The 13,424-nt window shown below is 48.9% G+C and overlaps 1 protein-coding gene across 3 annotated transcripts in view; it reads left to right on the top strand.

Annotated features, from left to right (window-relative positions):
- Positions 1 to 13,424, top strand: part of fbln2 (fibulin 2) — a 122,583-nt gene that overhangs the window by 88,321 nt on the left and 20,838 nt on the right. For all 3 annotated transcript variants that reach the window (XM_079242902.1, XM_079242900.1, XM_079242901.1), the window contains exon 9: positions 11,362 to 11,496. In XM_079242902.1, coding sequence (XP_079099028.1) covers positions 11,362 to 11,496 — 135 coding nt within the window. The remainder of the gene's footprint in view (positions 1 to 11,361; positions 11,497 to 13,424) is intronic.

Raw genomic sequence — 13,424 nt, 5'->3', positions numbered from 1 at the left:
CTGCAATAATAAACCTCAGCGTTCACCCGACTCCCTCCCAACACTCTGTGGCATCTTTTAAAACGCTCTTTTAGTGACTAAAAATAATAAAAATCATGTAAAGATATTGTTTTCACATCATAAGCACACATGGTCAGCTCAACTTCTAAATACTACAGATTAAAAACTAAGTGGAGTAATCTGGATTTGTTTGTAAATTTCTCTTAAAATGTGATCAGAGCTTCATTAAACTTAAATATTGTTGCTCTGGTCTTGTCAGTCAAAGTCAACTTTATTTCTACAGCACATGTAAAAACATGTAAACTTAGAAAACAACCAGTTAAATCAACGCCGTAAACTGAAGAATAACAAGTTCAAACAACGAGATCCTGAAACACTGAACTTTACGTCAACCTGAAGCTGAAAACAGGACTGGGGTGGTTCCACCTTGTGTCCTAGCTGCAGTGTCCTCGCAGAGGAACCAATAATCACCATGAAGGAGGAGGAGCAGCAGATGGAGAGAAATAAACACCACCCTGACAGAAACCACACTAAAGATAAACTTGTGAATAAATGAGAATTCTCCACCTCTGGTGTGTTGCATCACTTCTAGACGTAAAGCAGCAGCGTTTGGCTCCAACGTGAGAGGATGATTGACAACACAATCATTCAGATTGGATGATTGATCAGGTGAACGCAGGTGAAGCGCTGACGTCATTTAGTAGCATGTTATGTAGCGTCTCCACTATCTGCAGACATCTGCAGCTGTACAACAGGTTTCCTCCTGGGCATGGAGGCTCCTCCACCTGCCTCCATCTGCCCCCACCTGCCTCCACCTGCCTCCACCTGCCTCCACCTGCCTCCATCTGCCTCCACCTGCCTCCATCTGCCTCCACCTGCCTCCATATGCCTCCATCTGCCTCCACCTGCCTCCACCTGCCTCCACCTGCCTCCATCTGCCTCCACCTGCCTCCATATGCCTCCATCTGCCTCCACCTGCCTCCACCTGCCTCCATCTGCCTCCACCTGCCTCCATATGCCTCCATCTGCCTCCACCTGCTTCCATCTGCCCCCACCTGCCTCCACCTGCCTCCACCTGCCTCCACCTGCCTCCACCTGCCTCCATCTGCTTCCACCTGCCTCCATCTGCCTCCACCTGCTTCCACCTGCCTCCACCTGCCTCCACCTGCCTCCACCTGCCTCCACCTGCCTCCATCTGCTTCCACCTGCCTCCATCTGCCTCCACCTGCTTCCACCTGCCTCCATCTGCCTCCACCTGCCTCCACCTGCCTCCATCTGCTTCCACCTGCCTCCATCTGCCTCCATCTGCTTCCACCTGCCTCCATATGCCTCCATCTGCCTCCACCTGCTTCCATCTGCCCCCACCTGCCTCCACCTGCCTCCACCTGCCTCCACCTGCCTCCACCTGCTTCCACCTGCCTCCACCTGCCTCCATCTGCCTCCACCTGCTTCCATCTGCCCCCACCTGCCTCCACCTGCCTCCACCTGCCTCCATCTGCCTCCACCTGCCTCCATATGCCTCCATCTGCCTCCACCTGCTTCCATCTGCCCCCACCTGCCTCCACCTGCCTCCACCTGCCTCCATCTGCTTCCACCTGCCTCCACCTGCCTCCATCTGCCTCCATCTGCCTCCACCTGCCTCCACCTGCCTCCATCTGCCCCCACCTGCCTCCACCTGCCTCCACCTGCCTCCACCTGCCTCCATCTGCCTCCATCTGCCCCCACCTGCCTCCACCTGCCTCCACCTGCCTCCATCTGCCTCCACCTGCCTCCACCTGCCTCCATCTGCCCCCACCTGCCTCCACCTGCCTCCATCTGCTTCCACCTGCCTCCACCTGCCTCCACCTGCCTCCATCTGCCTCCATCTGCTTCCACCTGCCTCCACCTGCCTCCACCTGCCTCCATCTGCCTCCACCTGCCTCCACCTGCCTCCATCTGCCTCCACCTGCCTCCACCTGCCTCCACCTGCCTCCATCTGCTTCCACCTGCCTCCACCTGCCTCCACCTGCCTCCATCTGCTTCCACCTGCCTCCACCTGCCTCCACCTGCCTCCATCTGCCTCCACCTGCCTCCACCTGCCTCCATCTGCCTCCACCTGCCTCCACCTGCCTCCACCTGCTTCCACCTGCCTCCACCTGCCTCCACCTGCCTCCATCTGCTTCCACCTGCCTCCACCTGCCTCCACCTGCCTCCACCTGCCTCCATCTGCCTCCACCTGCCTCCACCTGCCTCCATCTGCCTCCACCTGCCTCCACCTGCCTCCACCTGCCTCCATCTGCCTCCACCTGCCTCCATCTGCCTCCACCTGCCTCCACCTGCCTCCACCTGCCTCCATCTGCCTCCATCTGCCTCCACCTGCTTCCATCTGCCTCCACCTGCCTCCACCTGCCTCCATCTGCCTCCATCTGCCTCCACCTGCTTCCATCTGCCTCCATCTGCCTCCATCTGCCTCCATATGCTTCCATCTGCCTCCATCTGCTTCCACCTGCCTCCACCTGCCTCCATCTGCCTCCATCTGCCTCCACCTGCCCCCACCTGCCTCCATCTGCCTCCACCTGCCTCCACCTGCCCCCACCTGCTTCCATCTGCTTCCACCTGCCTCCATCTGCCTCCACCTGCCTCCACCTGCCTCCATCTGCCTCCATCTGCCTCCACCTGCCTCCATCTGCCTCCACCTGCCTCCATCTGCCTCCACCTGCCTCCATCTGCCTCCATCTGCCTCCACCTGCCTCCATCTGCTTCCACCTGCCTCCATCTGCCTCCACCTGCCTCCACCTGCCTCCATCTGCTTCCACCTGCCTCCACCTGCCTCCACCTGCCTCCATCTGCTTCCACCTGCCTCCACCTGCCTCCATCTGCCTCCACCTGCCTCCATCTGCCTCCATCTGCCTCCATCTGCCTCCATCTGCCTCCATCTGCTTCCACCTGCCTCCATCTGCTTCCACCTGCCTCCACCTGCCTCCATCTGCCTCCACCTGCCTCCATCTGCCTCCATCTGCCTCCATCTGCTTCCACCTGCCTCCATCTGCCTCCACCTGCCTCCACCTGCCTCCATCTGCTTCCACCTGCCTCCACATGCCTCCACCTGCCTCCATCTGCCTCCACCTGCCTCCACCTGCCTCCATCTGCCTCCATCTGCCTCCACCTGCCTCCACCTGCCTGCCGGTATCCTGCAGGTGTTGGTTGTTTCCCTGCTTCAACACAGCTGATTCAAAACAGATGGATCCAGCAACTTCTTGTCAACTTATTTATCACTTCCAGTCAGGTGTGTTGGAGCAGAGAGACAACTAAAACCGGCAGGATACCGGCCCTGGAGGACTGGAGTCTGTCACCTCTGCCTTAAATAAAGCTGTTTCCCCCCCAACCTGCTGCCTGCAAATCATAACACCCAGTTCACCCAGTTCATATTTTACACCCAGTTCACATTTTACTGGGTTAGAGTCACAGATGGAGCCCTCCCTTCTCTAACCAAGAGCTCTACAACCGTAAATGTGATGATTCAGTTTCTAAACTAAAGGGTGAAAGCTTGCCTGCAGCTCAGCGTCCAGCCCAGCCTGCAACACACGGCGGACTCTGCGGGCCGGATGGGGGTCTTCTCAGACCGCCTGCTGGGAACGAGCGCTGCTCTGGAGCTGGAGCAGCGCTGACATGTGGCTCCAGCCTGGGATGTGTGCTGGAAGGGGGTTTATCTGGTGGGATCACACCTCAAACGGACAACATAAGAGTCGGTGGTTTGGTGAACAGAGGGAACACTTTCTCTCTAAGTGTTCCCACATGTGAAGCTGTGGGTGGGCAGCGAGAGAGGACTGAAGCAAATCAAACAGCAGGACTTGCTGGTGTGGACGTATCACACACACACACACACACACACACACACACACCCACACACACGCCGTGGGAGCAGTTAAAGCAGGAACACCTGCAGCGCCGTGTGCTCCGGTCAGTCCCACAGCAGGCCTCTGGGATGTTTGATTTGTTGCTTTGCAGTGTAAATAAAGTTGCTGCTTTCTGTCTGTGTTGCTTCACATGAAAGAGGATCATGTGTTCCTGATGCACGCGTCTTCCTCCATGACTCAGCAAACCGCTGTGAGGAGGCGGGATTGGACATGCTCACTCTGCGATCTCTGGTCACATTTCTGACATATTCTTCTGGAGAGACGCGGCGGTGCTCTGCCAACTCATGTGGAATAAATCAGCGCTGATCTACCGCAAACACTTCAGCATTCTGGATCCGCCCTCTCAGCTGGATCCCGGTCCGACAACAGGCCGGCTCTGCAGCTTATCTTCACCTGGTAAACATGTTTCATCCCATCAGGCTCACTCGCTCGGAGAACTCTTCATCACGTTGCAGGTACTTCCACAGGAAGCTGGGACTCTGAGAGAAATGAAATCTAAAGGTTGTTTTTCCCTCCCAGAGGAAGATAAACGTGTCTGATGATGAAACTGAGACGTTTTATCATCTGAAGAAAAATATGAGCGGATTATGAATCTGATGCAGAAACACGTCGGTGAAAAGTCGGAACAGGAGCCAGAAAATGCTGGAAAAAACCACTGGAGGAGCTCTTGACCATTAGGTTAACTGGTCAGGAACGTAACTGGGAATAAAAGGAGCATTTCAGAGAGGCAGAGTCTCTCAGATGGAAAGATGGACAGAGCTTCCACCAGTCTGAGACAAACTGCAATAAATAAACTGGAAAGAGTTTAGATCCCACCATCTTCAGGGGAATCAGAGAATCAGAAGGAGTCTCTGTATGCATGTGATCTTCGGCATTAAAAGCAGTCATGAATCTCTACTGGAAACCAGTGCATGGACTCAGGAAGATTCCTGAAACCACACAGTTCATCCTGAAACCCACACATGCAGGTTAAAGCTCCATCATATGTGAAGAGGATCCAGAAACACGCCGTCTTCTCGGGACCAAATTTCATTTAAAATGTTCTGAGTGGAAACCTGAAGGAAGATGTGGAATTGTTTGTGGACAACATGGACGGCGTGTCCTGTGTCCAGTTTGGTCTTCATGCAGACACCCAACTGGTCCGGTTTGGTCTTCATGCAGACACCCAACTGGTCCGGTTTGGTCTTCATGCAGACACCCAACTGGTCCGGTTTGGTCTTCATGCAGACACCCAACTGGTCCAGTTTGGTCTTCATGCAGACACCCAACTGGTCCGGTTTGGTCTTCATGCAGACACCCAACTGGTCCGGTTTGGTCTTCATGCAGACACCCAACTGGTCCAGTTTGGTCTTCATGCAGACACTCAACTGGTCCGGTTTGGTCTTCATGCAGACACCCAACTGGTCCGGTTTGGTCTTCATGCAGACACCCAACTGGTCCGGTTTGGTCTTCATGCAGACACTCAACTGGTCCAGTTTGGTCTTCATGCAGACACTCAACTGGTCCAGTTTGGTCTTCATGCAGACACTCAACTGGTCCAGTTTGGTCTTCACGCAGACACTCAACTGGTCCGGTTTGGTCTTCACGCAGACACTCAACTGGTCCGGTTTGGTCTTCATGCAGACACCCAACTGGTCCAGTTTGGTCTTCATGCAGACACTCAACTGGTCCGGTTTGGTCTTCATGCAGACACCCAACTGGTCCAGTTTGGTCTTCACGCAGACACCCAACTGGTCCAGTTTGGTCTTCAAGCAGACACCCAACTGGTCCGGTTTGGTCTTCACGCAGACACCCAACTGGTCCGGTTTGGTCTTCATGCAGACACCCAACTGGTCCGGTTTGGTCTTCAAGCAGACACCCAACTGGTCCGGTTTGGTCTTCACGCAGACACCCAACTGGTCCGGTTTGGTCTTCACGCAGACACCCAACTGGTCCGGTTTGGTCTTCACGCAGACACCCAACTGGTCCGGTTTGGTCTTCACGCAGACACTCAACTGGTCCGGTTTGGTCTTCATGCAGACACCCAACTGGTCCGGTTTGGTCTTCACGCAGACACTCAACTGGTCCGGTTTGGTCTTCATGCAGACACCCAACTGGTCCAGTTTGGTCTTCACGCAGACACCCAACTGGTCCAGTTTGGTCTTCACGCAGACACCCAACTGGTCCGGTTTGGTCTTCATGCAGACACTCAACTGGTCCAGTTTGGTCTTCATGCAGACACCCAACTGGTCCAGTTTGGTCTTCATGCAGACACCCAACTGGTCCAGTTTGGTCTTCACGCAGACACCCAACTGGTCCAGTTTGGTCTTCACGCAGACACTCAACTGGTCCGGTTTGGTCCACTTCCTGCTTCGCCTGGACCAACAGAACTTTCCTTCACCCTGTGGTTCAGACCAGAGAGGCAGAGAAGGTCCAAAACCTCCTGCATCCTGATGGACATTTATGTGGAAATGATCTAAACTTCAGGCGTGTTTATGAACATGGAGGAATATTTTTATATGAAAGTTTCTTTTAGAACTCAGCATTTAATGTGGAGCAGTGTTGGCTCTTTTCCTGCAGGGTTAAAGGCAGTGGTGTAGTCCAGGGTCTACGCGGGTATACAGATTTCTTTTTCAGTCAGCATTGGGTATACCCACTTCTAACCCCTCCTAGCGATGCTGCTTTTACAAAGACAACCGTCCTGACATGTGTACTTATGTCAACCAGCAGCTTAGCTAAGATTAGCTATGCTACACTGGTGCGTTTAGATAGCAGCTGCGTTACCTTCAGTCTGAACATAGACATAATAAAGATATATGTATATATGTCTGTGAGCCTGTCTCTCACTGGTCTATGTACCAGTACTGGTTTCATCAATTCATAACTGAAACTGAAGAGCAGAAATGATGTGACAAAGAGCAGAAATACTTACGAATCTTTGGGGTAAACTGAACAGAGTGGTCTTACATGTCACTGTTTATGAAACAGTGTTGTTCTGGGCTACTTTTCATCTGTTTTTTTTTTAAATTTGTTTTTAAAGAATGGTGGGAAATTGAGAAGATGACACAGAAACCGCCAAATAAAAAGAACAAAAAAAAAGAAAAAACAAGTTGAAAAAAAAACAAAACAAAGAACCAAGCAAAAGCAAACAAAAGGTGAGGGACCACTACAGCACTGGTTAGCGGTAACTTTAACACATCCGACTCTTACGGCTCATTAGCAGACGTGAAGCAGTGGAATTAATCTGAATCAGCTGAGTTACACTGGAGGGAAGGGAAAAGGGCCAAGGGTCCCTGCTGACCAGGACTGAGAAACACTGACATTGTTGGTAGCATTTCATGGATTGGTGGAGAATAGAGCTGATTTCAGGGTTAAACGGTGAAAATGGCTGAATTACATCTGATTATTATTATTATTATTATTATTATTATTATTATTATTATTGTGTGTTGGAGCAGGTGGTGGTTTAATGGGACTTAATGGAACTTTTCTCTTCTAAAACATGACAGTTAAACCAAAAGGTCAAATTCCTGTAATTCTCTGGATGTTTTGCAGTTTCGTAGAGGCACCATGAGGCAGCAGTGGGCCTCGTGGGAACCTACAGTCAGAACCACCAGACATCTCGGTCTTTTCCTGTCTGAATGACGCAGTGGAATGTCAGCCCCCATGCTGGTGAAAGGCAACGCCGCTTTCTGCCCCACTGACCATAAACACTGGAAATAGTTCTGTCCCTCTGTGGACCTGATGGAGACCAGAGCCCAGGGGACTGGGCGGGATCCCTGCTCGCTGCGATTTGACCCTGGACACTACGCAGATAACAGATGTGTCTCAGAACAAAGAGGACGAGCTTGTCACCACTTCGGTGCTTGTGCAGCTTAGACTTCAGCGAGTAGATGTGTGTGTTTCCCTGCTGCTGGTTTGATGCTTGTAGAGGGAAAAACTCTGGAAGAGTGTTAGTACTGGAAAACCTCTGGTTTTCCTCTTCCTGCTGCCTCTGGGCAGCTGATGTGATCTGGTTTCGTGCTACAAAATGATCCCTGTCCAGGACTTTCAGGGCACTCAGCTAATCTGGTCAGATACAGACGATCCACAGCGTCTATGCACCAACCCACCAGCTTCCCTGCTGGAGGTGCTGTGGGACTTTTAAACACAGGCAGTAAAGGTTTGCAACTGCGCGGTTTCACACTGAACATATCACTTTACGTTTGTAAAGCTTGATGTTGTAAAGCAGATTTGGGATTTGCAAAGCAGATTTCATGGGCTGCCATCAGCACACAATCTGTGGGTCAGGAAGTCGGATGAAAACTAATCTCCATTAAATCCACTTAAAATCAAGTTGCTGAAGAGAAAGAGGCGCTTACAGTTTGCAGCTTTCTAGTCTGATAAACCAGCATGCCCAGTGTTTCCATCTGCAGAGATATAAATCTTAACTTCCAGTCTGGTAACATGAGATTAGATTAGCCACCAGCTAGCAGTGTTAGCCATAGCTTCAGTATGGACCTGAGAATTATCCTGGATCCATCCATCCATCCATCCTTCCATCCATCCATCCTTTATTCACCTCTTCATCTATCCATCCATCCACCTATCCATCCATCCATTTATAATTTATCCTTCCATCCATCTATTTATCATTTATCCTTCCATCCATCCATCCATCCATCTATTTATAATTTATCCTTCCATCCATCCATCCATTCTTCCATACATCCATCTATTTATCATTTATCCTTCCATCCATCCATCCATCTATTTATAATTTATCCTTCCATCCATCCATCCATTCTTCCATACATCCATCTATTTATCATTTATCCTTCCATCCATTCTTCCATCCATCCATCCATCCATCATCCATCCATCTATTTATCATTTATCCTTCCATCCATCCATTCTTCCATCCATCCATCCATCCATCCATCTATTTATAATTTATCCTTCCATCCATCCATCCATTCTTCCATACATCCATCCATCCTTCCATCCATCCATTCAATTCAATTCAGCTTTATTTGTATAGCACCACTTCGCAACAATGTTGTCACAGGACACTTTACATACACGAATCAACACACACATCATTTCGAGCCAATTCATACATATCCTATAATAGAAACCAACTGATTGCATCGAGTCAGGACTTGGATCCAATCCTCCATCCTGAGCTGCACGAGGCGACAGTGGGAAGGAAAAAAACTCCCCTTTAACAGGAAGAAAACCTCCGGCAGAACCCGGCTCAGGGAGGGCAGCCATCTGCCTTGACTGGTTGGGGTGGAGACGACAGGAAAGACAGATCAACATGTACAACTGCACTTATTCAGGAAGACCTGCGGAAAAAAGGAGAAATAAGTTAGAGACGGCAATTGACATATATTTATACATTAATATATTAGAGAAATGGAGCGAGGTACTTCTCAGTGCATCAGGTAACATCCCCATTGCTACATAAGTAATGATTGGCTAGACTACCCATAACTATAAGAGCAATGAGCAGAACCTGGACAGTTGGGTCCCGTACATGCAGACTCCAACTCAGGAGATGCTCATATCCTCACTATAAGAATCATGGAAAAGGAAGGTTTTCAGCTCCATCTTAAAGGTGTGGAGGGAGTCTGCCTCCGAACCCACAACTATAAGAGGAACTAAGGAACTATAAGATCTTTTATGTACAATGGAGCTTGGTCATGAAGAGCTTTATATGTGAGGAGAAGAATTTTAAACTTTATCCTGGATTTAACAGGGAGCCAGTGTAGAGAGGCTAAAACTGGTGAAATACGATTTCTCCTGCTAGTCCTCATCAGAACCCTCGCTGCAGCATTTTGGATCAGATGGAGGCTTTTCAGGGCATATTTGGGACAACCCATAAATAAGGAACTGCAGTAATCCAGTCTGGAAGTAATAAAGGCATGGACTAATTTTTCTGCATCTTTCTGAGACAAGATGCCCCTAATTTTTGCAATATTACGCAGGTGGAAGAAGGCAGTTTGAGAAACCTGTTAAATGTGAGCTAAAAGACAAATCCTGGTCAATAATAACTCCAAAATTTCTCACAGTGGTACTGGAGGCCAGATTAATTACATAAGTGGATAATTATGTTCTAAGTTTTTCAGGCCCGAAGATAACAACCTCTCTTGTCTGAGTTTAAAAGGAGAAAATTCAGTCGTCCAGGTCTTGGTGTCTGTATGACATCTTTGTAATCTAAGAAACTGATTGGTTTCATCTGGCTTCATGGAGAGGTGGATCCATCAATCCATCCATCCATCCATCCATCCATCCATGCTGGCTGTTGATGGAGGTGTTTATGTAGATCACCAAATGCAATAATCAGCTTTATGTTGATACTTTTCATTCAGTGTTGCTCATTTTTTTGCACAGAGCTCAACAGTCAATCAGGTCGCATTCACACTGCTGGGTCCAGTTTAAAACAAGCCTGGTCTACTTTCATGGATAGAACAATATTTTTAGACCAGTCTGAATTCTCATTCACCCTCTGGTTCGGACCAAAGACATGAACTCCAGTCATAATGAAAACCAGGTGTGTCCTGGTTTGGACCAGAGATGTGAACTCTGGTTATGCGTCCTCCACAACTACATGTCCCCATTACAGAGGGCACAACAGAGGGATGTGGTGAAGGCGGCCAGATGTGTTTCTGTGGAGAAAGAGAAACTGAACTCCTGGTGGAGTGAAAACTGCTGCGTCATGACTGCATGTTCGCCTTTATTCGCCATCTGCAGCAGCGCCATGACTGCCAGAACCTTCTCTGCTGAAGCAGGATGTTTCACTGAGTTATAATAATTTGACTATAAGAATAATTTGTATGTTTGACTGCATGTTGCTGAGAACATCTGCTTGTTGCTTCGGCTGTAAAAAGTAGTTCCACAGTAAAACTTTACAAGTCGCAGGTTTGCATTTCGTGCAGCCGAGTGGATTGTCTGTGAACATGGAGCCTAAATTAAAAACACGAGTTAGACTTGTGGCTGCTTTGAGTCTGGATAACAAGAAGATGGATGTGTGGACGGACGCCGTGTGAACAGTGTGAGACTTTACATCCCAGCACAAAAAGCAGCAGCTATCTGTGTAAACCTGGGCAGATGGAAGTGCTGAATCATCAGTTTCTGGACAAAAGATCTGAAATTGAAAAAAAACATGAAAGTTTGGAGCCTAAAGTCACAATCGATGACATGAAAGACAATGAAATGCTCCAGAGGACATTTGGCTGCAACAATCAATAACTTTTCTTGCCAAAACTTCAGAGAGAAGTTTCTGAGTCAGTGGTTTGTAGGAAAATGTGAACTTCCTCCGTTAGCTTGTGTCATTTTTACTGATGTCACAGATCTGCTTCGTCACTGTGAACCATCACTGAGACCGCCAGACAGCGGGATTACAGGTCCAGACCTGCCCATCAAACTGCTGCATGCAGTGATCTGGTACCCATGATCCAACACGTCCCCATCGCCTGACACACATTATGTTTGTCTCTACCAGATGTAGACGAGTGTGTGACCAACACCCATCGCTGTCGGCCCGGCGAGCGCTGCGTGAACACCGTGGGCTCGTTTGTATGCCAGCGGCAGGTGGCTTGTCCTGCAGGATACCGGCTGAACGGCGGCGTTTGCCAGGGTGAGTTCATCGCTCTTCATCTCTTCCATTAGGACCATTTTCCCAACATTCCTCCAGAAGCCTTGACGGTACCTCTGGCGATGTGTTTGGGGCGAAGCCCCCCCCATCGCCGTCTGAGCTGGTTCTGTGGACCAGTACTGCCACTGGTGAAGAAGTTATTCCTTAAGGAGACTAGTTTATGTGTTCAGGCCTTAACTCAGCTGAGTTATCACATCGTAAAGCCTGGCGGGGGAGGGGTTGGCGGACTCCAAAGTGCAAGTTAGGAACAAATTTCAGAAGATTGTGAATAGATGTTGGTCAGTGAGGTTTGGTTGGTTTGCAGTTTTTTAATTAAACGTTAAAGTGAAGACTAACGGTGTGCCATCTTAGGAACCTCGCAATTCCTGCGAGTTGATTATTTAAGGATTTTCATGCATCTTTCTTCCATATTGAGGGTTTTTCTCACACCTTGGCTACATTTATACAACTTTATACTCCATTTTGTGTCCATTCATTCAAGTAACCAAACAAATTTATCTCCACTGTCTTTTATTTAAGTGCAACTATAAATAAATCCATCACATATTAAACATATTTTCAAGTTGTCTTTAAATGTTTCTATGAAATCTTCAGGAAAATGTGTTAGCAATAGTAAACAACAACATCGTGTAACCTGGACTGGAACGGAGCTGCTGTCACATGTTACGATCTGATTTAGTTTTGTCTTTAAACAGCTTCTGAATGCAGCAGGTCTTCTCTGTTCTGATCTCCATAAAACCTAAATGTTTCCCAACACTAGCCTGTAAATCTGATGAGTAAATCTTACCCTGATTAACGGTAGCTGCAACGCTAGCTGCTAGCTACTAGCTACTAGCTTCCATCTTCCTGCTATCTCTGTTGTTTTCTGTTGTTTTCTGATTTCTGCCCGGACAACGGTCCGTCTCCCTGAATTAGAGGTTGGTGATTACGGTTCTCAAGGCCGCGGTCCTGCAAGTGTTCAGACTTTCTGTGCTGCGACACAACCGCCACACATCAGACTTGATTAGCAGACTTGTGCATTGCTTGTAATCCACCTCTGCTAATCGGTGGTGTTCCTGCTTGTTTTACACCCTGGGCTTTGCCCATGACAAAACATTTCCAAATCGCCCTGAACATCACTGCATTAAAATAAATGTCTAATTCTTTCTCAGAAGCAGCAACAGCGATGTGTGTGTGTGTGTGTGTGTGTGTGTGTGTGTGTGTGTGTGTGTGTGTGTGTGTGTGTGTGTAAAGTGAGCCTCGTCCCCATAACTTCACATGGAAATGAAACATTTTCCTTTGCTCCCGCACGATGGTGCGCTCTTACAAAGTTATATATAAATATACATTTCCCCTCTTGTGCACGGCACGCCCATCCGCAGATTGCGCCCTGGGCGCTCGCCCACATTGCCTAAAGCACAAATCCCCTCCGCTGCTAATTGCCCACTGTGGAGTCAGTGTTGCTGCAGGGAAATCTGCAGCACTGGAGTTGCACATCCCTGAGCTAAAGTGTCCAGGCGTCACACGTGGCATTTATCTTCCTGACACTCTGTACAGCTTCAAATCATCTTTCTGAACATTTCCAACTTGTCACTGAGTCACCGTGTTAAACAACGCGATGCATCGAATAAGCAGACAGATGCTCGTCGAAGCAACACAGATTATTTTGACTGTACTTTCTTTCTGATATTCTTTCTGGTGGTATCAATAAGAACTGTGGAGTTTTATCTCCAGGCCTGGTGTTTGCTCAGACGCTGTCATCCAGAGACACAGCAAAGCGCTTCGACTGGTGCCATCAGCACTTGGCACCAGGAAGACGAATCAGCGCAGCTTGTTAATGAGGGTAAAATTTAATCGATCATCTAAAAGAGGAAAGGCTAATTAGCTCCATGAAAGCAAGGAGAGGATCTTTGCTGTGGGGTTGGAAACAT

The sequence above is a fragment of the Telmatherina bonti genome (genome assembly GCF_933228915.1).
Source record: "Telmatherina bonti genome assembly, chromosome: 6".
Taxonomy (NCBI): domain Eukaryota; kingdom Metazoa; phylum Chordata; class Actinopteri; order Atheriniformes; family Telmatherinidae; genus Telmatherina; species Telmatherina bonti.
Note: the sequence above shows the minus strand (reverse complement) of the source record. Positions and strands in the feature narration are given on the sequence as shown.